The sequence below is a fragment of the Lynx canadensis genome, chromosome X (genome assembly GCF_007474595.2).
Source record: "Lynx canadensis isolate LIC74 chromosome X, mLynCan4.pri.v2, whole genome shotgun sequence".
NCBI classification, from domain to species: domain Eukaryota; kingdom Metazoa; phylum Chordata; class Mammalia; order Carnivora; family Felidae; genus Lynx; species Lynx canadensis.
In genome coordinates this window covers 40,918,068-40,944,066 of record NC_044321.2, presented here as the reverse complement: position 1 = coordinate 40,944,066, position 25,999 = coordinate 40,918,068, and the positions used below count along the sequence as shown (strand labels likewise).

Sequence of the window (25,999 nt, the reverse complement as noted above, 5' to 3'; positions counted from 1 at the left end):
ATCTCATTGTGGTTTTGATTTCTATGTCTCTAATGACTACTGATATTGAATACCTTTTCGTGTGTGCAATGGACTGAATGTTTGGGTCCCCCCCAAAACTCATCTGTTGAAATCCTAATTCCCAATGTGATGGTATTAGGAGATTAGGCCTTTGGGAAATGATTAGGTCATAAGGGTGGAGCTCTCATGATGGGATTAGCACCCTTATAAAAGAGACCCCAGAGAGTCCTTTCCCCCTTTTTGCCATGTGAGGACACGGCAAGAAGATGGCCATCTATGAACCAAGAAGCAGTTCTCACCAGATACCAGATCTACTGATGCTTTGATCTTGGACTTCCCCATCTCCAGCACTGTGAGAAATGTTTGTTGTTTAAACTGCCCAGTCTGTGGTAGTTCATTATAGCAGCCCGTAATCACTGACCATGTGTTTTTTGCCCATTTGTGTATCTTCTTTGAAGGAATATCAGTTCAAATCCTTTGCCTATTATTAATTGAGTGATTTGATCTTTTTTTATTATTGAGTTGTAAACATTCTTTATACATTCTGGATGCAAGTCTCTTGTCAGCTATGTGACTTGCATTTGTTTTCTCCTATCTTGTGGGTATCTTTTCACTTTCTTGGTGGTTGACTTTGTAGCACGAATTATTGAATTATATTGGGGCGCTCATCTAAAAGCAATTGACTGTAAATATAAGGGCTTATTTCTGAACTCTCAATTCTATTTCATTTATCTATATGTCTACCCTTCTGCCAATACCACACTGTATTGATTTGTGTAGCTTTGTAGTAAGATTTTTTTAAATGTTTTATTTATCTTTAAGAGAGCAAAAGCAGAGGAGGTGCAGAGAGAGAGGGAGACAGAGGATCTGAAGTGGGCTCTGTGCTGAACAGGAGATCATGACCTGAGCCAAAGTCGGACGCTCAACTGACTAAGCCACCCAGGCGCTCCTGTAGTAAGTTTTGAGATAGGGAAATGTGTGTCCTCCAATTATGTTCTTGTTCAGTATTTTGGCTATTCAGGGTCCCTTGCATTTCCATATGAATTTTAAGATCCACTTAGAACCCTCTGTACAAATTCCAGCTTGGATTTTGACAGGGGTCATGTTGTACCTGAACATCATTTTGAAGAATATTACCATCCTAATGATATTAAGTCTTATGATCTGGGCACTCTTTAGCATAATGTTTTCTGGTGATTTTTTGGTAGCCATTATAATATTTAAGTAGCTTTTTATGTTCCCATTTTAATTTGTATTTTTATTAGGAATGGCTCCTGAATTGTGTCAGATGCTTTTTTAAAAATGTTTTTTTTAATGTTTATTCTTGTGAGAGAGAGACAGCATGAGCAGGGGAGGGGCAGAGAGAGAGAGGGGAGACACAGAATCCGAAGCAGGCTCCAGGCTCGGACCTGTCAGCACAGAGCCCGACGTAGGGCTCGAACTCACCGTGAGATCATGACCTGGGCTGAAGTCAGACGTTTAACTGACTGAACCACCCAGGCGCCCCCAGATGCTTTTTGATGTTACTAGTCTTATGGTGTTGTTCTCTTTAATTGACTGTTGTAATGAATTATACTGATATGTAGTGTGGCCCCATCTTTGACTTCCTGGGATAATTCTGTTTGGCTAGGAGGAATTTTTCTTATGAGACATGGTTGGATTTGAGTTAGTAATATTTTATTTAAAAATTTTGCCACTAGAAGAAAACTGTTTATACTTTTCTTGTCTTTGTACTATATTTGCATATGTCGATATTAAGGTTCTGCCACTTTTTAACAGGAATCCAGGAGATTTCTATCTTTTTATAGGTTAAAATGGCATAGAGATTATTTTCTTTAAGATTCAGCCATTTTCTTTGTCCATTCATCCATGCATGGACACGTGGGTTGCTTCCATATCTTGGCTATCGTAAATAATGCTTCAGTAAACATAGGGGTGCATATATCTTTTTGAATTAGTGTTTTCATTTTCTTTGAGTATATACCCAGTAGTGGAATTACCAAATCATATGGTATTTCTGTTTTTCAGTTTTTTGAGGAATCTCTATACTGTTACCACAGTGACTGCACCAATATACATTCAGCACTGGTCTTTTAAAATCCGAAAATTGTAATTATTTTCTTTTCTCTGGTTACTGGTCTTAACGGCCTTTGGGGGCAGGGGGATTAATTTCGGTAGTTTATGTTTGCTGGGGATTTTATATTCTCATAGAGCTGCGTGCGATACTCACATTATTTTGTTCACTCCCACCTTATTCTTCTCCATTAATACTGCTTTCGCTATTCTAGGGGCTGTGCCTTTCCACAGAAATTCTAGAATATGCTTGTCTGTGGATGTTGAACATATTCTCTGGTGCTTATTTGTGCCCCCTATATCGTGTTTGGTGAAATCTCTTCATGTCTTTGGCCCATTTTCTAACTGGATTGTTTTGTTCCTTCAGTATTGAATTTTGAGAATCCTTCATACGTAGCAGTTATGAGTCTTTGCCAGATACTTTCTCAAAGTCTGTAGCTTGTCATTTCATCCTCCTCCCAGTGCCTTTTGCTACAGTTTTTAATCTGGTGAAATCAGATATATGTGCATTTTCTCTTATTGATCATGTTTTTGGTGCCGTATCTAAGACGTCTCACTAAGCCTTAAGTCCTGATGATTTCCCCCCACGTTGTCTTTTAACACACTTGACAGTTTTACATTGTGCATTTGAATCTATGATCCATTTCAGGTTAATTTTTTATGAAGTGTGACATTTCAATTGAGATTCATTTTGTTTTTTCCTTATGAATGATCCAGTTACTCTGGCACCGTTTGTTGAAAAGACCTTCCTTCATTGAATTGTTTCTGCGCCTTTCGTAAAAAAAAAAAAAAAGTTGGCTCTACTTGCGTGGGGCTATTTCTGGGTTCTCTCTTCAGTGTCACTGATGTGTGTGTCTGCCCTTCATCAGTACCACATTGTCTTGAATCCTGTAGTTAAATAAAATGTCTTGAAATCAGGTAGATTGATTTCTCCTGTTTCTTCGTCAGAAATGTTTTAGCTATTGTAGATCCTTTGTCCTCCCACATAAATTTAAGAATACCTTTGCCCAGGGGCTCCTGGGTGTCTCAGTCGGTTGAGTGTCTGACTCTTGGTTTTGGCTCGGGTCGTGATGTCATGGTTTGTGGGTTCGAGCCCCACGTTGCGCTCTGTGCTCACAGTGCAGAGCCTGGTTGGGGATTCTTTCTCCCCCTCTCTCTCTCCCCCTCCCCCGCTTGTGCTCGCTCTCTGTCTCTCTCAAAATAAATAAATAAACCTTTTTTAAAAAGAGGGGCTCCTGGGTGGCTCAGTCAGTGAAGCATTCATCTTTGGCTCGGGCCTTGATCTCACGTTTTGTGAGTTCGAGCCCCACATTGGGCTCTGTGCTGATAGCTTGGAGCCTAGAGCCTGCTTTGGATTCTGTGTCTCCCTGTCTCTCTGCCCCTCCCCTACTCACACTCTGTCTCTCTCTCTCTCTCTCAAAAATAAATAAACATAAAAAAATTTTTAATTAAAAAAAAAGTGGTAATAGTCAACATATTTGCATTGTTCCTGATATTAGGGGACATTCGGTCTCTCACTATTAAATATGATGTTAGTTATAGTTTTTTTTGTAGGTCTTTTTTTATCAAGTTGGCAAAGTTTCCTTTTACTCCAAGGTTCTAAGAGTTTTTCTTTTTTTTTTTTTTTTATCATGAATGGGTGTTGGATTTTGTCAAAATCTTTTTCGGCACTGATTGATATGATCATGTGATTTTTTTCTTCTTTGGCCTGTTAATATGGTAGATTACATTGATTAATTTTCAAATATTGAGTTCATCCTGCATTCCTGCAATAACCCCCCTTGGTCACGGTGTACAATTCTCTCTGTATATCGCTGAATTATATTTGCTAATATTTTGTTAAGAATTTTTGCATCTATGTTCATGAAGGATATTGGTCTGTAGTTTTTTTAAAGACTTTTTCGGTTAGGTAATAGAATAATTCATCAAGAAACATCCTATTTTCAAATACAGCTGATGACAGAATGCAAAATTTGCTATGCAGACCAGGTATAAACCCAGTGGGAAAACATTAGCACATCAACAGTGTATTTTTTGTACTCTTTGTCTCATTTTGGTATCAGGCTTTAGGGAATGAGTTAAGAATTCTCTCTTCTATTTTCTGGAAGAGATGGAGTGGGACTGATGTTAATTCTTCTTGAGAAGTTTGTCGAAATCTCCAGTGAAACCATTTTAGCCTAGACATTTCTTTTTTCTTTTTAATTTTTTTTAATTTTAGAGAGAGAGTGCGCACGAGCAAGGGGGAGAGAGAGAGAGAGACAGAGAAATAGAGAATCTTAGGCAGGCTCCACACACGTGGAGCCTGATGTGGGGCTCAATCCCACAACCCTGGCATCATGACCTGAGCTGAAATTGAGAGTCGGATGCTCAACTAAGTGAGCCACCCAGGCACCCTGGCTACCTATTTCAAGCATTATTTTTAAAATCACAAATTCAGTTTCCTTAATAGTTACGAGGCTATTCAAATGAACTATTTCATAGTGGAAGAGTTGTGGTAGTTTGTACTTTTCAAGGAATTAGTCCATTTCATATAAGTTGTCAAATTTATTATTGTATTTCTTTATTATTCTTTTGATGTCTTCAGGGCCTATAGTGATATCCCCTATTTCCTTCCTAATATTAATCATTTGTGTCTCTGACTTTTTCGTTATCAATATTAATAGAGGTTTATTTTATTATTCTTTTTGGAAAACCAGCCCTATGATTGATTGTTTTTCTCTATTGTTTTTCTGTTTTCAGTGTCCTTGATTCCTGCTCCTATTTTATTATTTCTTTTCTGCTGTTGGCTTTGGTTTGCTTTGTTCTTCTTTTCTGATTTCTTTTTTTTTTTTTCCGGACTTTATTTCTGAGTACTCTCTGCACCCAACGTGGGGCTCTAACTCATGACCCTGAGCTCAAGAGTTGCATGCTCTACCGACTGAGCCAGCCAGGCACCCCTTCTTTTCTAATTTCTTGAGATGAGAGTTTAGATTACTGACTTGAGGCTTTTTCTCTTTTTACTTGTAAACATTTAGTGCCATAAATTTCACTTACAGCACTCCTTTAGTTTATGGAGCAGTCTCTTGGGCACTGGTTATCAATCCCAGGGGAGGACTCCCAACACTTCTGCCCACTGCACTTCGGTATCAGAGTCACCAAGGAAAACACAACACAGTCAAGCATGGAATGGAACAATGCTTTACTCACACGGAGAAGAGACAGAGCGAGATCAGCATCGGGAGTGTGCATTCTTTTCTCATAGCTGGCAGGTCCCCTGGCAGCCAAATGGCAAATAAGCATCGGAAAAGATCCTTCACTCCATTAGTTAGCAAGGAAATAGAAATTAAACTAAACTTAGATACAACTCACACACCTCTCATGTCACAGTGGAAGCACCTCACCCCCTCCCTTGCAGAGTCTGAAATACTGAAAGCTGGGGGCCATTGATGTACAAAAGTTCAGCAGAAAGAAATAGCACACACTGGGGCACCTGGGTGGCTCAATCAGTTGGGACTTTGGCTCAGGTCATGATCTCACCGTTGTGGGTTAGAGTCCCGCATCGGGCTCTCTGTGCTGACAGCTCAGAGCCTGGACCCTGCTTCAGATTCTGTGTCTCAGTCTCTCTCTGCCCATCCCCTGCTCATGCTCTGTCTCTTGTCTCTCTTTCTCTCAAAAATAAACAAACATATAAAAACATTTTTTAAAAAGGAACGGCACACACTCAGTCTGAAGTAGGGAAAAATATTCCCACACAAGGCAATAAACCCAACACAGGCTATGTGAGCTCTTTGTCTTTTGGGAAGGAAGTGTTCTAGGCCCAAGGTCAATTCTTAGGTCATCAAGTAGGGATTAAAAGATTATATGCCTGAGATTGTATCCTACAAATTTTGATATGTTGTATTTTCATTTTTATTTAGTCCCATGTATTTTTTTTAATTTAATGTTTATTTAATTTTGAGAGAGAGAGAGACAGAGCATGAACGGGGGGGAGGGCCAGAGAGAGGGAGACACAGAATCTGAAGCAGGCTCCAGGCTCTGAGCTGTCAGCACAGAGCCCGACGCGGGGCTCGAACTCACGAACCGCGAGATCATGACCTGAGCCGAAGTCGGCCGCTCAACCGACTGAGCCACCCAGGCGCCCCCCATGTATTTTTTAAAAATTTCCCTTGAGACAGGGCACCTGAGTGACTCAGTCGGTTAAACGTCCGACTTCGGCTCAGGTCATGATCTCACAGTTCATGAGTTCGAGCCCCGCGTCGGGCTCTGGGCTGACAGCTCAGAGCCCGGGGCCCGCTTCAGATTCTGTGTCTCCCTCTGTCTGCCCCTCTGCTGCTTGCACTCTGTCTCTCGCATTGTCTCAAAAATAAATAAACATTAAAAAAATTTTTTTTTAAAGTTTCCCTTGAAACTTCCTCTTTGGCCTGTGGTTTCTTTAGAAGATGTTGTTGAGTTTCTGAGTGTTTGGGGATTTTCCTGTTCCCTTTTTGTTTTGATTACTGGTTTCACTCCATTGTTGTCAGCGAACATACTATGTGTGATTTCAATTCTTCTACAGTTGTTGAGGTTTGTCATGTTGTCTAGGATATGGTCTTTATGGTCTATTTTCTGTGGACATTTAAAAAGAATGTATATTCTGCTACTGTTGGGTGGAATGTTCTATAAATGTTGCTCAGATCCTGTCAGTCGATGGTGTTCATGAATTCTTTTTTTAACCTTGCTGATTTTCTGTCCAATTGTTCTGTCAGTTGCCAAAGGAAGGGTATTGAAGCCTCCAACTATAATTGTGACTTTTGTCTATTTCTCCTTTCAGTTTCATCAAATTTTGCTTCATATATTTTGCAATTCTATTGCATGGTGTATACACACTTACAATTGCTATGTCTTCTTGGCGGATTGACCCTTTTATCATTATGTAATGTCTCTGTATGTCCCTGGTAATTTTCTTCACTCTGAAGTCTACTACTCTATCCAATATTAATAAGTTCACTCCTGCTTCCTTTTAATCAATGTTTGCATGATACAGCTTTCCTTTTCAATTTTTATTATTTTATTTTTTTTCAAATTTTTATTTAAACTCTAGTTAGTTCAACCTACATATATCATCATATTTGAAGCACATTTCTTGTAGGCAGTACATAGTTGGGTCACGATTTTTTATTTTTTATTTTTTTATTTTAGAGAGAGAGAGAAAGAGCTCCACACTCAGCATGGAGCCCAATACGGAGCTTGATCCCACAGCACTGGGATCATGACCTGAGCCTGAGCTGAAATCAAGAGTCGAACACTCCACTGACTGAGCCACCCAGGTGCCCCTGGATCATGATTTTTTAAATTGAATCTGCCAATTTCTGTCTCTAATTAGTGCTTTTATACCATTTACACTTTATATAACTATTTATATGTTAAGGTTGGAGCCTGTCATATTTTGTGTTTTCTGTTTGTTCTCTCTGTTTTTGTTTTCTCCTTTATTTTTCCCCTTTCTTTGGGGTATGTGGACATTTTGAAGAATTCCATTTTGATTATCTAGTATTTTCAGGAGGATCTCCTTATGGAGCTTTTTTTTTGCCAGATGTTTTATGTATTGTGTAACATATACACAACTTATCAATGTCTATTGGTATCATTTTACCACTTTCAGCGAAGTGTGGAGATCTTCCTTACCCCTTTTCTCTTTATCCTCCCCTATTCATTGTCTTAATATAATTGTCTTATATATTTCCTTTATATGCATTGAGCACCACATTAGATGGGGTTATAATGTTTGCTTCAACTGTCAAACCTATTTTAGAAAACTTAAGAGAAGGAAAGCATAGTATATTTACCTATATTTTTTGCTCTTTCCATATTCTTTCTTCCTTACTGATGGTCCATTTTCTTTTATCATTTCCTTTCTGGTTAGAGAACTTCCTATAGCCATTCTTTTATGGTAAGCCTGCTGGTAATAAATTCCTACTTTTCCTTGACCTGAAAATGTCTCAATACTTCTTTCATTCCTGAAGGATATCTTTTATGGGCATGGGATGCTAGACTAACAAGTCTTTCCTTTTAGCACTTGAAACATGTTGTTTGGGGCGCCTGGGTAGCTCAGTCGGTTGGGCATCTGACTTCAGCTCCGGTCATGATCTCGTGGTTCGTGGGTTCAAGCCCTGCATCAGGCTCTGTGCTGACAGCTCGGAGCCTGGAGCCTGCTTCTGATTCGGTGTCTCCCTCTGTCTCTCTGCCCCTTCCCCACTCACGCTCTGTCTCTGTCTGTCTCTGTCTGTCTCTCTCTCTCTCTCTCTGAAAATAAATGAACATTAAAAAAAATTTTTTTTTCAAGGAAAAATGTTGTGCCATTTACTTCTGGTCCTAAATGGCACCTTCTTCCAATAGAGGGTCGTTTCGTCTACATTGAAAATCTACTGTTTAGTGTGGCCACCTTCATTATCTGAGCTAGATCTTCTGGATAATTTGCTGCAGCTTCTATATCAGCACCCACTGCTCTGCCTTACACTTGTATGTTATGGAGGTGGCTTCCTTCCTTAAAATGCATGAACCGACCTCTGCCAGCATCAGACTTTTTTTCTGCAACTTCCTCACCTCTCTCAGCCTTCAGAGAATTGAAAGGAGTGAGTGCCTTGCTGGGGATTAGGCTTTGGCTTAAGGGAATGTTGTGGCTGGTTATACGGAGGTGGCTTGTGGCACCCCAAAACCGTTATTATAATAGTAACGTCCAAGGTCACTGGCCACAGGTCACCACAATAAATATAAGAATAGTGCAAAGGTTTGAAATATTACGAGAACTATATTACCAAAACGTGACACAGAGACACGAAGTGAGCAAATGCCTGTATTTCTTCGCTGAGGTTTTCTATTGTCTCGTTTGTGTTAGGCATTCTTCATCATTGCCCAGTGAAGTGTGCTTATGATGGCTGCTCTAAAATCCTTGTCAGGCAGTTCCAGCATCTGTTGGGGTTTCAGTGTTGGCATCTGCTCAGTAATCTTTCCTCCTTCCAGCTGAGGTGTTCCCGGTTCTTGGTATGACATCTGATGTTTCATCGTGTCTAGGACATGTGGGTATTAAATTAAGAAGCTCTGGAATTCATTTAACTCTCATGTTTTCACAGGCGTCCTTTGACAGACCTCCGTTGGGTGAAGGGAGATGTCAGCTCATTACTCCACTTGGCCTCTTTGCGGGGTGTGGGGGGGGTGTCCCTTATATTGCCCGGTTGGGGTAGGAGTTCATGCTTCCCCCAGGCCTCTGATGCCACCCTGACTGGGAGGGAGATAGGTGCCTTGTCACTGCTTCCCATTTGATGCCCCTTGACATTGTTGGCAGAAGTGGCCTAGTTACTGCTGAGCCTTGGTGAGAGCTCTAGTAGGCCTCCTCTGACATCACTCAGTGGGGAGAAGGGAGGACACTGTGTTAGCTCTGGGTGAGGATGGGAGCCCAGACTCCTCACATTGTCTCCACTGTCACCAATGGGTGGGAGAGGAAGAGGCAGTGGTTACTATTGCCCAGCAAGGCAGAAAGCTCCAGCACCCTAATGGGCTTTCTCTGATACCGCCTTGGCAGGGGGCAAGGGTTGTTGGGCTGGGGGTACTGTAAGAAGTTACAGTTTGTCAAGGGTGGGAGTATGGGCTCTCCACTTGGCCTTTGCTGTTAGTGATGATGGTGGGACCCCAGTGTTTTCTGTGGTGCTTGGCTTGAGTAGAGCCATCATTGTCTGAAAGTTTTCTATCTTCCTAGACTGCCTCTTCCCTGGTCCTTTGACTAGAGAGAGCAGGCTTTTCTTTGGGCACTTTTTGTCTGCACCCATTGGCCTTTCTAGGTTGCTGGCTTCTCCAGCACCAAGTCTAGGATATCTGAGGCTAAAAGAAAACCCCGTACTGCCACATCGTTTTTGGGGTCTCAGGATCCCTAGCCAATATGCCTTCTTCATTTCTTTCAGAATCTTCCTATGTTTTATATATAATGTCCACACTTGTTAGTTGTATGTAGCAGAAAAAAACAGTTAAACATATCTACTCCATCTCCACAAGAGGAAGTCTCCATAATTATGATTTTTAAGACCTCATGTGGTTTTGGGGTACCTGGGTGGCTCAGTTGGTTGAGCATCCGACTCTTGATTTTGGCTCAGGTCATGATCCCAGGATTGTAAGATTGAGCCCCGCATTGGGCTCTGTGCTGACTGAGCATGGAACCTGCTTGGGATTCTCTCCCTCCCTCTCCCTCTGCCCCTCTCTCTGACTCGTGCTCTCTCTCTAAAAAAAAAAAAAAAAAAAAAAAAAAAAAAAAAAAAAAAAAAAAAAAAAGACTTCATGTGAGTTCATGCATCTGTGCTACTTTTATTTGTATATATTGAATGACCACTAAAGGTTTATGCAAAGGTTTACATCCTTCTTTATTGTATATTTTATTATTAAAAATGGCCCCCTTTGTTAATGTATTGAGCACTTTTGGCTCAATTTCCACCTCAATCATCATATTTCTAGATGTGCTTGCATTTTCTTGCACTTGCCTGGTGTGTCATATGTTTTTTAAATGTTTAATTATAATACAGAAAACTGCACAGATTATGCACATTTAGCTTGATGATTTTTTAACAGACTGAGCGAACACGCACAACCACCACCTAGATTAAGAAATAGAATGTGACTAGCACCCAGAAGACACCCCCTTGTGTTCCTTTCCAATCCCCAACCTCCTCCCAACGGGGGACCAATATCCTGCCTTCTAGCGGCAATAGATTGGTTTTACATGTTTTCGAAAGTTATATAAACACAATCGTACAGTGTTGACTCATAGCTCTTTTGGGTCTGGCTTCTTTGGCCGATGCATCAGATGAGATTCATGTGTGTTGTCTGTAGTCACTTGTTCATTCCTGTTGCTGTATAGTACTTCCTTGTATGACTGTAAGACCATTTATTTATCTAGTCTGATGTTGATGGGCGTTTGCCTAATTTTCAGGTTTGAATAAAGCCACCCTGAACATATCCTGTCTTTCAGTGAACATGTGTTCGCATTTCTCAGGAGTACACTCCTAGGAGGATATTGCCTATGTTCAGCTTTCGTAGATAATACCACACCCAACAGCTCTGCAAAGTGTTTGTACTCTTTTGTGCTCCTTAAAAACAACTTACGGGTTTCCGCCCCTCGTATCCTCACCGGGTCTCTTGGTTATTTGCCATCGTTTTCGTTTTAGCCATTTCTGGTGGGCATGAAGGCATGTCTGATTGTGGTTTATATTTCCTTGCTACCTAATGAAGTTGAGCATCTTTTCCTCGGCTTATTCGCCACTCGGGTATCTTCTTCGGGAAGTTCCTGTTCCTTTTGCTCTTTTCCTCTGGCTCCTTTTGGTTTCTAGGAATTCCTGATACATTCGAGACATGAATTGTTTGTCAGATACAGGTATTGCAGTTAACTTCCCCCACTGTGGGATTTGCCTTTACACTCAAAGTTTTGGGTTTTTTTTAAATTTTTATTTATTTTTGAGAGAGAGAGACTATGTGTGAGCAGGGGAAGAGCAGAAAGAGAAGGAGACACAGAATCCGAAGCAGGCTCCAGGCTCCGAGCCATCAGCACAGAGCCCGACGCGGGGCTGGAACTCACGAACCGCGAGATCATGACCTGAGCCGAAGTCGGACGCTCAACCGACTGAGCCACCCAGGCGCCCCTACACTCTTAATTTCATCTTCTGATGAACAGAGGTCTTTAATGTTAGTGTAGTCTAATTTAATAACCTTTTATTCTACCAGATAGCAAAACCTGATATGAGGCACATTAATTAAGACACAGTAGTGCTGGTCCAAGAATAGACAAATAGACCAGTGGAAATACAGAGTTCAGGAATGAACCTCCACATATACAGTCACAGAGCAACATTGCAGAGCAGTGGAGAAAGGGTAGTCTTTTCAATAAGCCATGCTGGATCACCTTGATATCCATGTGGAAGAAATGAATCTTGACCCTAACACATACCATGCACCAAAACCCTTCCCGAGAGGACTATAAATCTAAATGTGAAAGAACAATAAAAATTAAGAAAACATGGGACATCTTTATGACCCTGAGGTAGGCAAAGCTTTCCTAACTAAGACATAATGAGTGCTGACCATAACAGAAAGAATGATAAATAGCACAGCATGTTTCTGTCCAGTGCTTCATCTCACATCTTTGTCTTTTTTATTTAGATGTGTGGCGACTGTATTTTTGTTTTGTTAACCGGTCCCATCGTCTTTACCTTTTATGGCAGGATTCAGCTCATTCAGTTTAGTTGAATTGTAACATATTAAATTTCAGGGCGCCTGGGTGGCTCAGTCAGTTAAGTGTCCAGCTCTTGGTCTCGGCTCAGGTCATGATCCCACGGTTTGTGAATCTGAGCCCTACATCGGGCTCTGTGCTGATGGTATGGAGCCTGCTTCAGATTCTGTCTGTCCTTCTCTCTGCCCCTACCCTGCCTGTGCTCACTCTCTCTCTCTCAAATTAAAAAAAAATAATTTGGGGCGCCTGGGTGGCTCAGTCAGTTGAACATCCTATTTTGGCTCAGGTCATGATCTCACCACTTGTGAGTTCGAGCCCCGTGTCAGGCTCTGTGCTGACGGCTCAGAGCCTGGAGCCTGCTTCAGATTCTGTGTCTCCGTCCCTCTCTGCCCCTCTCCTGCTCGCACTCTGTCTCCCTCTCTCAAAAATAAATAAATATTTTTTAAAAAATAATAAAAAATAATTTTTAAAAGGTCTTAATATCTTGGGATTCTGATAGTTTGGAGTTTTGATTATTTTTATCAATTTCTGCTAGTAGTTGCCTTCACCTCTCTTACAAGTATGATGGTCTATATTTTCTCTATTACTAGATCCGATAATGTTGTACTAGTATTTGGATCTACTAATAGAGGTATGTGATTGATTGGCCTTCCCCTCCTCATTTCACTCAATAGATTTTTCCAGGGTATTTTAAAATTTCCAGTTAGTAATGATCTTATTTATTGAAAATGCCCAATTACATTATTTTTATTTATTCAGATATAACTGTGTATTATGAGAATCATTTCTCAAGACTGCTTTCCTCTGATTTTGAGGTTTCTGTTACTATTCAGTTTATAATTGTTTAGACTATTCCCTGGAGTATTCTCCTGAGATAGGAATATTGGCATAATGCTGTAGATGCTTTTGTGTCTAAAATCGTCTTTTGCGCTGACAGAAGAATGGTATTGAACTAGGATGGGTTTAAAATTCTCGGATCTCAGCCCTTCTCTCTCAATAATTTGTAGATGTTTTCTTCTAATATGATTCCTATTGGTGCCAGTAAAAAGTCTAGTGCCATTGTGAGCCCTTTCCGTTGTAAATAATGTGTTGTTTCTTCCTGGAAGTGTTTTGGGTTTGCTTTTTATCCTTTAAATTCAGTGCCAAATCAGATCTGGGGTTGATTTGGTTCCTCTGGGAGTCCAGGATTGGGGGGATTTCTGTGGGGGAGGATCAATGAGTTAGGGTCCATTAGGATTAGATAATCTAAAGCCTATAGATGTGATTCATATTGGAGCAGTGAGTGACAATCGGGAAATTCTTGAGGTTTTATAAGAGTTGGAGATGTAAATATCTGAAGGCATCGATTAGCCCATGCGAGTTATTTTTTTTTTCTTTTAAGATTTTATTTATTTATTTATTTATTTATTTATTTATTTATTTTTATTACTTTTTTTTTTATATATGAAATTTATTGACAAATTGGTTTCCATACAACACCCAGTGCTCATCCCAAAAGGTGCCCTCCTCAATACCCATCACCCACCCTCCCCTCCCTCCCACCCCCCATCAACCCTCAGTTTGTTCTCAGTTTTTAACAGTCTCCCATGCGAGTTATTGATTAGAACGTGGAGGTGGTGAATGATTGATTGCAAGCCTGGGATTACAAATCATCGGGAGTCAGTTTTGGTGGCCCTATAGGAGTCATTGATTGGGACCTGTGGATATCTGTAAATGCAGGACTGTGTGAGTTAGTATGTGAAGGACTGTTATTGAAGTTTTGATGGGAGTCCCTCATTCTATATATGGGCTGTGAGTTATGGGGTCCTCTAGGAGGTCAGGTTTGGCCCTCAAAGGTCATTGAGTAGATCAGTGATTGGTTTTCTACTGAGGGTCAATTGCCTGTATTGGTGATTATTTGAGGAGCCTATGGAAACCAGTTGATGGTGCCATCTGGGACACGGTTTTGTCAAGCAGTGGGGGTTACAGATTTAGGAGCCTATGCAGACATGCTGGTTTTCTGGACCCAGGTGGGAGCTGGGGAAGGGAGGCAATGAGTTTATGTTTTCATCTATGGCAGAAGAGGGTGGGCTTTATAAGTTGCCCAGAACATACACTGAATTATACAGAAACTCAGTTTATACACGTGTGACATGATCATCCCCTAGCCAGAGCACTTTAAGGGCAGCAGGAAATGGAAATCATGTTTTTTATGACTCTGCCATGTACAGAACACCATCTGGCATGGTAGTTAAGAAAATGTACTGTAGAGGGGCGCCTGGGTGGCGCAGTCGGTTAAGCGTCCGACTTCAGCCAGGTCACGATCTCGCGGTCCGTGAGTTCGAGCCCCGCGTCGGGCTCTGGGCTGATGGCTCGGAGCCTGGAGCCTGTTTCCGATTCTGTGTCTCCCTCTCCCTCTGCCCCTCCCCTGTTCATGCTCTGTCTCTCTCTGTCCCAAAAATAAATAAAAATGTTGAAAAAAAAAATTAAAAAAAAAAAAATGTACTGTAGAGCCCCGCGTACCTGGCTTCGAGTCCCTGTCCTGCCCCCTAATCTGAGTGATCTTGGGGCAGATTTCTTGATATCTCTGAATACCTTTATCTGATGATAAATGGGAATAATAATAGCAGAATTACCTAGTTCCCAGGATGAGTTTGAAAATTAAATGAGGTACCTGATAAAACATGCCTTGCAACCTTGTAATAATAGCAATATTTAATATCACTGGAATATATTCCAGGTAGCAAGCAGGGGTGAGTGCTTTAGAGGCTTTATACCATTTATCTCTAACATCCCTATGAGGCCAGTGTTTTCATCCTCAATTTTAAGGTGAAGGAACTCGGACCAAAGTGACTTGCCCCAGATTCTAGCTAGGACATAGAAGACCTGGAATTCAAAGCCTCATTCATTTTATACCAAATCCTATGAGTATTTTTTTTTCATGTTATATGCTAATGCTTGGTGTCGGTTTTACTAAACTTCTCTCTTTCACAGTATCCGGCACAGAGAGCTGCCCGCCTTGGTGCCCCCAGGAGGCATCTGTGGGGTGGCTGCTGCTTGACGGACTGTGTGGGCACTGTCTTTCTAGGGTTTCTTGGAGTCTCTGAGGAGCCCCTGGGCCAGACCCCGCAGTGAAGGCTGCAGGACCCACCTCCCGGCCCCAGCAGCTCCGATTGAGTCCACAGGTGTCTACCTGGCTTCAAGCTCCTGGGAAGAGTGGAGTCGTCAGCAAGAGAGCCTGAGAGCCGAGGCCCGGCGGGAACATGCCAGCTGACCAGAGTTCTCCCCGGTGGTCCTCGGTCCTGGCTCCAGAGGGGCATGGCAGCTCGTGTGAGGTGAGCAGGGAGAGGACCCCACGGGCAGGAATTCATTCAGTGAGGACACAGCCCAGACCTGTCAGCAGGCCCTCAGGGAAGGGGCAGAGGGGCCACAGAAGTGGCAGATTCTAGGCTACCAGATCACCATCCACCTGCTGTCCCACATCCAGAGCCCTGTGTGTTTCAATGGACCTGTGATGTGGCTGATGGAGGAGAGGTGGGATGGGAGGGCCACCCTACATCTGGGGTCCTAGCCAGAGAGAGACGCTTCCCCCGCCGACCCCCGACACAGGCCCTGCCCTCTCCATTGGCTCTTCGCAGATGCTCAGCTGATCCACACTAGACCCTCCTTTTCCCTTTGTGTCTGGAGATTTGCTGATTTCTCCTCTATCCTGATCTAGGCAGAAAAATCCCTTTTCTTTGGAACTGAGAGGATGGCAGGGAAATAGGGTGACAGCATTCTCCAGGGTCCTTCTAGGTCTTCCTCCTCTTTTCGAAGATGGTAATGGCCTGAGAAGGGACATGACTTGCCCCAGCCTCTCAGATTGTGAGTGACAGCACTGGACTGGGACCAGGTCTCCTGAATGTGTCCTCCACCCTTGCCGCACTACAGCCAAACCAAGTTTCCCACTAAAAGCTCCCCCTTGAGGGGCGCCTGGGTGGCTCCGTTGGTTAGGCGTCCGACTTCGGCTCAGGTCATGATCTCACGGTTCGTGAGTTCGAGCCCTGCGTTGGGCTCTGTGCTGACAGCTCAGAGCCTGGCGCCTGCTTCACATTCTGTGTCTCCCTCTCTCTCTGCCCCTCCCCTGCTCATGCTCTGTCTCTCTCTGTCTCAAAAATAAATAAACATTAAAAAAAATTTAAAAAAAAGTTCCCCCTTGAGAATCTGTAAACAGGGGAATGTGATGAAAGAGCCAGACCCTGCCCGACAGCCCCTCCTTCGGACCTTCCTGGATGCTGTCACCTCTGGGACAGGCTCCTTGTCACAGGGGTTCAGGGTCATATGGTCATTAGGATCATAGTAAACATTAAAAAATTATTTTGGTTTTATTATTTCACAACTTCACTATTTCCCAATAAAACGTCAGAAAATGCAGGTAAACAAAAAGAAGAGAATAAAACATTACTTGTAATTCCAGCATTACCCAAAGTAAACCATTGTTAATATTTAGCTATATTTCCTTTCAGTTGATTTTTCCTTTGTATGCGCATACGTGCACGTATATGGGTATATGTGTGGGGCTGTGAGTGTGCATACGTACCATATACATATGCATTATATAGCTCAAGTTTGAAAATGGAATCACAGCATTTGGTTGCCTCCTTTCTATTTATTTTTATTTTTTATTTTTAAGTTTATGTATTTATTTTGAGAGGGAGCGAGAGCGCGTGAGCAGGGGAGGGGCAGAGAAAGAGCGGGGGAGGGCGCCTGGGTGGCTCAGTCGGTTAAGCGTCCGACTTCGGCTCAGGTCATGATCTCACGGCTCGTGAGTTCGAGCCCCACGTCGGGCTCTGTGCGGACAGCTCAGAGCCTGGAGCCTGTTTCAGATTCTGTGTCTCCCTCTCTCTCTCTGACCCTCCCCCGTTCATCCTCTGTCTCTCTCTGTCTCAAGAGTAAGTAAACGTTAAAAAAAAAATTATTTTTAAATAAAATAAATTAAAAAAGAAAGAGGGGGGGAGACAGAGAGAGAATCCCAAGCAGGCTCCGCACCGTTAGTATGAAACCCACCCGACCAAGGGCTCTATCTCACGAACTGTGAGATCGTGACCTGAGCCAAAACCAAGAGTTGGATGCTTAACTGACTCAGCCACCCAGGCGCCCAGTTGCCTGGTTTTTAATTTGACAGTTTAACATAATTTTCTAGGCACTAAATACTTTTGTCTTCACGTACGCATAACACACCGCATTATGTCCTTTGGATAAAGTTTAATTTAACCCCTCCACTGTGTGTGCACTTAGGGTGTTTCAGGTTTTCTGTTGTGATTAACACTGCTGTGGTAAAATTCCTACGCTTAAATCTTTTTGCCCGGGTCACCGAATAAGGAATAAGTAGGAAATGCTGCCTAACTGCAGTGCACTTGTACCCGTGGAGGCGTTTAGGCTCTGCTCTGTCATCTCCATCACAGACCCACACTTTGGGGCCACAACAACGTGGTCCTCCCCAGTCTTTCTACAAGTGGCCTCTTGGCCAGCCGGTGTGTGGGAATTTCTAGATGAATGATTCTGGGCTGTACGAGGCACATTTCTCCACTCATCTCTTCCTTCCCAAGAACAGGACCAGGAAATAGTGGCTGGAGCTGGAAAAACAGGCAGAAGGGTCAGTGAGAGAAAGAGGGATGCGCAATAGCCCCAGGCACCTGCTGAGGGAACCCTGGTGCACTTGCTGGAGACAGAGGATCACCAAGGGGCCCCGGGCACAATTGAGAACGCAGTGGAACAAACAGGGGAAACGGGAAAGAGAAGCCCAGAAGCCAGGGGCAGCAGAGAAACCAAGAAACAGTCACTGGGGCTGGAGAAATGGAGAGCAAGGAAAAGGAAGCTGGTCCGAGAACAGTAAGAGGGGGCTCCAAATAGGAGCAGGGATCAGAACGTAGAGGAACCAGGTAGCAGCCAGAGGGAGCAGGGACCATCCAGAGGGATGAGAAAACAGAAGATTTGGCTCTAAAATGGAAAAAAAAGCAGGTGGGTATGGTGTTCTGGGCAAGAGCCTGTGAGACAAGCAAGCTCTCAAAGCACCAGGGTTTAGAGGGGAGTCTGAGGGGATGGGGAAAGGCAGAGGTACCGGGGAACAAGGAATAGGAAAGAATGGGAAGGGACTAGATAGCAGCCAGAACAAGCAGGGACCAGCTGCTGAGGCTGCAGAACAGGTGGAGGGGTGGGGAAGGGACTGACCCATGGGACAGTTGGAAGGACAAAGAAAGGCCTCCCAGGCTGAGGAGTAGCTGAGGAAGCCAGGAGCCACATGGAACAAGGAATAGTCTCTGAGGTTGGGGAACAGCCAGAGGGAACAGCAAAGCTGTGCTGGGCACTGGGTGTCTACTAAGAAGTCCCGGGGGCTAACCAGAGGACAGGGACACAACGAAGTGGGCATTCAAAGTTTACCTGGTGTTGGAGAGCGACTCGAGTGACCAGAGAGCAGCAAGAGGGACTAGAGAACAGCTGAAAGGCATAGTAGCCATTCCTGAAGCTAGTTGCCAGCCAGAGGCCCCACGCAACAGGCACTGGGGTGAAGGGACAGTTGCAGAAGCTGCAGAGAGGCTGAGGAACCACCAGAGTTCCCTGGAATAAGGTGACAGGGATTTCCTGGGACGTGGGACTTCAGTGCTAAAACAGAGGAAGTCCTAGACAACTGGAACAGTTGGTCACCCTACCCAGGAGGCAACCAGAGGAACCAGCAAATAGTCAGACATGATGGAAACGATGGACAAGGTGAAAGTACAGAATCAAGCATGGTGCAGAGTGCACAGAACCAGTAGACTTTGGTGGTCAAGAGCCTAGGCCAGGAGCCAGGTCGACCAGCTCTCCGCAAAGTGTGGTCCCCGAACCAGAAGTGGGAGCATCAAGTGAGGGTGTCTGAGAAATGCATTCCAGGACTGCCCAAGGCACAGGAAAGAATTGGGACTGGGCGGCAGTCAGAGGGCTCAAAGGGCAGTCAATCTGTGTCAAACAGAAGGAACAAGTAAGGCTCATCAGGACCAGGGAACAGCCAGATGGACTAGGGCACAATCAGAAGAAATGTACCACAGACTAAGGATCAGCTCAAGGGAAAACTGTCCAAGGAAAACACAGGACAGTCAGGGGCAGCAGGAAGCAGTCAAAGGGAAGAAGAAACAGGAGGCATGGAACAGTTAGAGGAATCCAGGGGCAATCAGGAAAGAGGCCAGGGACAACCTACATTAAGAGGGAACAGGAAACAGAGGGACCAAGGAAGAGTCAGATGGGGACTATGCAGACGGAATAAGGACCAGCAGAGGGAGCAGCAGGGAGAAGTGAGGCACAGTAGTGGGCAGGAGAAGCAGGGGAAAGCCAGAGGGAGGAGCATGGGGGCACCAGGGAACGGGAATAGCCAGAGGGAGCAGAAAGGAGCCGAACAACCCCCGCCAAGGGCAGACATACAGAGAGGCTGGGTATCTGCCCTCTGGGGAGGGCACAGTGAGCCAAGAAGTCACCGCACACTTTCAGCCGGCTCAGCGAACATGCTGGAAGCCCTTCTGCTAGGCTGGGACAGGGTGTAGAAAGGCAAGATCATATATCACAGGAGGTGATACAGAAATGTTCTCGGGCACGAGTGAGGGCAGCCCCCAAAGTGGGAGGACCCAGCCCTAAGCCAGCTGCAGGGTGGGACAGAGAAGGTGGCAGGGACACAGTGGGTAGTGAGCGGTCAATCCCGGCAGCCCAGCACGCCCTGGGGATGAGAGCGCACGGTGTGCCGGCTCCAGTGATCCCGAAGGGAGACATTGCTGTGTGGGTCGCTGGAGAGCCATGAGGAGCTGGAGTGGGGACCCTCACCTAGGATGAAGAAGTCCTTGTAGGGGTCCTGGTGGTGATAGGGACACATGCCATCCTCCATGGTAGAAATGGGCCAGAAAATCAAACCTTCTCATATGTGGCAGATGAGACTGGAATCTGGGTGAATCTGTACCAGCAACTGTCTACCCAAATTCCTAGTACCAAAATGCCCCCTCCCAAAGCTTCTATTTTAGTGGGGAAAGGATCAAAGAGGGGCAGCTGTGGGCAGCGTACCTTGCGTGTATTCATCTTGTGTCAATGCTCGTAATGCCTATCATGGTCTTTGTACACTTTCCCTGAGAATGTGGCCTTAGTGACTCCCAGGGAGGGGAGAGACAGATGAGGGTGGTCTTTCGTCCACCAGCTTGGGCCGCTGGAGTTGTTAAAATGTTTGAGAGTGTAAAATGATGGAACATCTTCATTCGTTCCTACTGGTTGGTAAATAGCCACTCCTGTCCTGCTGCCTGAGGCTCCTCCCCTGTGTTACCCACACACCTGCGGGCCTGTCCTGGGTAGCCGGCAAGCTGGTGGGTTGGATGGGCAGGCAAAATGAGAGCTTCGCTCAAGCCTGACCCCAGGATTCTCCCTGGTTGACTGCTCTTGGGTGAAGAAGGGGGCACAAGTCAGGGGGTGTTGCTAGGGGCCCAAGTGGAGGTCCTGCTCTCAGTAACCCTCAGGGCCGTGCTCAGGAGAGCTGGTGGGTGGAGAAGTGCTGGGCATGTTCTGGTGCTTATGGATCTGCCTCCAGGAGCTACTGGTGGTGGAGAACGTACTGTGAGTTCCCTGCCTGCTTGGTGCCCCTGAACATTCACCAACAAAGGGAGGGTGACCCAGGCCCCCAAAGTGAATAAAGGATCCTCATTTCCTCATAGTCAAATCATTGGATCTCTTCTTTGATGCTTAGCATGTTTTCTGTCTTGTTTAGGACTTCCTCACCTACCCCAAGGCCTGAACAAACATTTACCTAAATTTTATTTATTTATTTATTTATTTATTTATTTATTTATTTATATATTTATATTTTAGAGAGAGAGCACGCAAGCAGGGGAGAGGGGCAGAGAGAGAGAGAGAGAGAGAGAGAGAGAGAGAGAGAGAATCTTAAGTATGTTCCACACTCAGTGCGGAGCCCAACTCAGGGCTCGATCCCACGACCCTGGGATCATGACCTGAGCCAAAATCAAAAGTCAGATGTGCAACCGACTGAGCCGCCCAGGTGCCCCTCACTTACATTTTCTACTTGGAGTTTCAAAGCTTGGATTTTCTTGAAACTTTTGATTCTTTTGAAATCATTTTAAAATTAAGAGAAGTTACAAGAATAGTAACATCTTGCCACATTTGCTTTTGCTGTCTCTTGACTTATGCATGTATGTTTGTGTGTGCATGTGTATATGTTTATACACACAGATATAGTTAAAACTTTATTTTCTGAACCATTTGAGAGTAATTTGCAGACACAATTCCCCTTTACCCCTAAATACTTCAATGTGTATCTCTCGAAACCAGGGACATTCTCTTCCATAACCACAGTACAGTTACCAGAATCAAGAACTTTCATACTGATGTTACTACATACCATGAGGGTACTAACATACCATGTATTATCTAATTATCTGACATCTCATGTGTAATATACAGTTTTCCCAGTTGTCACAATAAGGTCCTTTAGAGCATTTTCCCCTGATCCAGGATCCAATCCAGCTGCCTGCATTGTGTTTAATTGTCATGTCCCTTTAGTCTTTAATCGGGAACAGTTCCTCAGCCTTTCCTTGATTTTCGTGACACTGAACATTTGGAAGAATGTCCCCCAATTTGGATTTGTTCCTGCCTCCTCATTTGATTTAAGTTATTCATTTTTTTTTTTCTCAGAAATATCACAAAAATGATGCTGTGTTCCTCTCAGGGCTTCATGTCAGCAGGCATTCAATATCAATGTAACCTTTCTTGATAATACTAACTGATTACCCACGACTACAATGGTGTCCGTCAAGTAATATAACCTGACCATCTTTCCCTGTGTAATTAAAAACCATTTTGTGGGGGGATAATTTGAGACTACATAAATGTCCTGTTTCTCATGTTCTCTGATTTTAGCATCCTGTGGTGATTCTTGTGTGTAACAGTTAATTACTGTACTGTTTCCCTAATGATGTTCTAATCCCATCATTTCTCCTACATTGATTAGTTGGCATTCTACTATAAGGGGAAAATATTCCTCTCTCTGACCGCTGGAAGTATAATTACATGCCAGGCACAGTGAGCACACCTCGATTTGTCATTAGTCACCAAGAACTAGAGCTTTTTGGAGAAAAGACAGACTCCAGGGCTAGAGCAGAGAGAGTACAAAATGATCCTGGAAGAACTCATTGTTCCGGAAAGTAATGAAGTGCTCAAAAGATGGGGACGAGTCGACAGGACACAGGAGCTACCATGAAGGAGCTCCCTCTGGTCCAATTTGGGACAATTTGAGTAGCAAAGTATAATAAAGATAGCAATAAGTTATAACCCACGGCATAAAGTAGGAAGTCACCAGTTCATTTAATAGGTAAATAGGTTTGTAGGTAGGCAGACAAGGGAGAACTGAGTGCTTCTTTTTAATAGCATTCTGATCTTTTCTAGTGAGTGCTTCTTTTTAATAGCATTCTGATCTTTTCTGGTGTGCCCATTCCTCCGGTCCTTCTGAGGCTCATATTGGTAGTTTGGTATTCTTTGGAAATAATTACAGATTTACTAGAAGTTGAAAAGATAGTAGAGAGAGGTCTCGTGTATCCCTTTACCCAGTTTCCCCCAGTGGTTACATCCTGCATCACTAGGAAACTGACATTGCTACAGTGTGTGTGTGTGTGTGTGTGTGTGTGTGTGTGTGTGTGTGTGTAGTTCTCTGCCAACCATGCATTGATCCCTGGGAAATAATACACATACAGCACTATTCCATCACCAAACAAGTCTACTGGTGTTAAAATTTTACCAGTTAAAGTATAGAAAACTCAGCTGCCTTTAAATCCCTTTACCCTCAAAAAAAAAAAAAATCCCTTTACCCTCACCGGTTTATATTATAATACAGTTGTCTTAAATATTTCCCTTACATACATGGAGATCCACAATAGACAATGTTAGACTTTTTGCTTTGGCCCTCAAACATAGTTTAGGAAAAAACTCAAGAGGTGGGGTACTGGGTGGCTCAGTTACATGTCTGGCTCTTGATTTTGGCTCAGGTCATGATCTCGTGGTTCGTGGGATCGAGCCACATGTCAGGCTCTGTGCTGACAGCATGGAGCCTGCTTAGGATTCTCTCTCTTGCTCTCTCTCTCTCTCTCTCTCTCTCTCTGCCCCTCCCCTGCTCACACACACTCTCTCTCTCAAAATAAATAAATAAAAATTAAAAAAAGAAAGAAATCTCAAGAGGAGAAGCAATGTCTACTGTCTTTACTCATATTTTTGCTTTTCCCATTTTTTCTTCTTTCCTGATGTTCCAATTCCTTCTCTTATTATCTCCTTTCTGTTTTGAGAACTTCCTTTAGCCATTCCTTCAGGGTAGGTCGGCTGGCAACAAATTTTCTTAGTTTTCCTTCATCTGAGAATATCTTGATTTCCTTTTCATTTTTTCTTAGTAACAGTTTTACTGAAATAATGACTTCCATACCATACAATTTACCCATTTAAAGTGTACAACTTACTGTTGTTTATATTTATGGGTAGGAGCAACCACCACCACAATCAATTTGACAACATTTCCATCACCTCAAAAAGAGGCCCCATTTCCTTTAGCCATCACTCCTCCCCACCCCACCCGTGTTCCCTGCCTCCCTTAACCTTAAGCAACCACAAATACACTTTCTGTCCTCTAGACTTCACTATTCTGGACAGTTCACATGAATAGGATCATATAATCTGTGGTCTTTGTGTCTGGCTTCTTTCACTCAACGTAATGTTTCAAAGAGCTCCCTCTGGCCAAATTTGGGACAATTCGAGTAGCAAAATAAATAATGATAATCATCGATTATAACCTGATGAATAAAGTAGGAAGTCACCATTCCATATGATAGGTGGGTAGATTTGTACATAGGCAGACGGGGAAGAATGTAGCATGTTGTGCGTGTACATGTTGTAGCATGTATCAGTACATCGTCCCTTTTTATGGCCGAATAATATTCCATTTTATTGGAAATGTTGATGGGTCAACATTTTGTTTATCCGTTCGTCATCTGATGTACATGTTGGTTGTTTCCACCTTTTCGCTATGATGGGTAATGCCACTATAAACATATGTGTACACATTTTTATGTGGACATATATTTTCATTTATCTTGAGGATACATATACCGAGGAATGGGATTGCTGGGTCAAGTGGCAACTATGTTTGATCATTTGGGGAACTGTCAGACTGTTTCCCCAAAGAAGCTGTACCATTTTACACTCCCCCAGCAATATATAAAGGCTCCAATTTCTCCACATCCTCACCAGCACTTGTTGCTATCTGACTTTCTGATGCTAGCCATTCTCGTGGGTGTGAGGTAGTATCTCATGGTAGTTTGGATTCATATTTCCCGCATAATTAATGATGCCAAGCACCTTTTCATGTATGTATTGGCCAGTGCCACTTCATTTCTTAAGGATAGTTTTGCCAGAGCCAGATATGGAATTCAGAGTTGACAGTTCTCTTCTTCCAGCCCTTGAAAACTGTTGGGCCACTTCCTTCTCTCCCCCATGGTTTCTGATGAGAAATCCACTGTCACTTTAATTGTTTTTCCCCAAAAGGTAAGTTGTGGTTTCTCTCTTGCTGATTGCAAGATTTTTTTCTTTGTCTTTAGCTTTCCGAAGTTTGATTATAATGTGTCTTGGTGTAGATTTCTTTGGCTTACCCTTTTGGGATTTGCTCAGCTTCTCGAATCTCTAAGTTGATACTTTTGCCAAATTTGAGAAAATTCCGGTCAATTTCTTCAAATACTCTTTCAGCCCCACACTCTTTCTCCCCTCCTCCTGGGACTCTGATGACACCAATGCCAGATCTCTGATTATAGTCTCACAGGTCCCTGAGGCTCTGCTCATTTTTTTCCAGCCAATTTTCTTTCTGTTCATATTGGATCATTTCCATTGTTCCATGGTCAAGTTCTCTGAGTCTTTCCTCTGTACTGTCTATTCTGCTGCTGAGCCCACAGTTGAGTTTTAAATTTTTAGTCATTGTATTTTTCAGTTCTGAAATTTCCATTCAGTTTGTCTTTATATCTTTTCTTTCTCTGCTGAGACTTTCTATTTTCAAATTTAAGTGTATTGAAACATTCTTATGATAGCTGCTTTAAAATTCTTGTCAGATAATTCTAACTTCTGTCTCATCTCAGTGTTGGTGTCTGTTGATTATCTTTTCTCGTTCCAGTTGAGATTTTTCTGCTTCTTCACATGATGCCTGATTTTCAATTATGTCCTGGATATTTTGGGGAACTATGAGACTTTGATATTATTTAAATCTTGTGTTTAATAGGCCTCCTCTGACACTGTTCTGCTAGAAAAGGAGAATCTTCTTTTTCTGAAGAGAATTCGGAAGAGGATTCAGAAAAATCCTCCTTACTGCCACGTGGAAGTGGAAGTTCAAGTTCCCCACTTGGCCTCCTTTGACACCCCAGAAGGCGCCAAGCACCTTGTTGCTACTGGGAGGGGGTGGGTAGAATTTCAGGCTTTCCACCAGACCACCTCTGACACCACCCTGGTGGGAAGACAAGACTGACACCTCGTTTTTTAGTCAGGGGTGGAGTCCAAGATCCCCACCTAGCCTAAATTGATGCTGTGGGGGAAGGGTCTCATTACCCACAGGCTGGAATGAAAATCTAGCCTCCCCATTCAGCCTTTACTGATAAGAATGGAAGTAGGGGGCACAGTTATTTCTGTGATGCCTGGCTGGAACAG

General features: G+C 43.4%; 1 protein-coding gene across 3 annotated transcripts in view; it reads left to right on the top strand.

Moving 5' to 3' along the window:
- ZNF41 (zinc finger protein 41) overlaps window positions 1-25,999 on the top strand; it is a 45,258-nt gene that overhangs the window by 4,138 nt on the left and 15,121 nt on the right. For all 3 annotated transcript variants that reach the window (XM_030305191.1, XM_030305196.1, XM_030305192.2), the window contains exon 2: window positions 15,363-15,609. In XM_030305191.1, coding sequence (XP_030161051.1) covers window positions 15,538-15,609 — 72 coding nt within the window. In that variant the 5' untranslated portion in view covers window positions 15,363-15,537. The remainder of the gene's footprint in view (window positions 1-15,362; window positions 15,610-25,999) is intronic.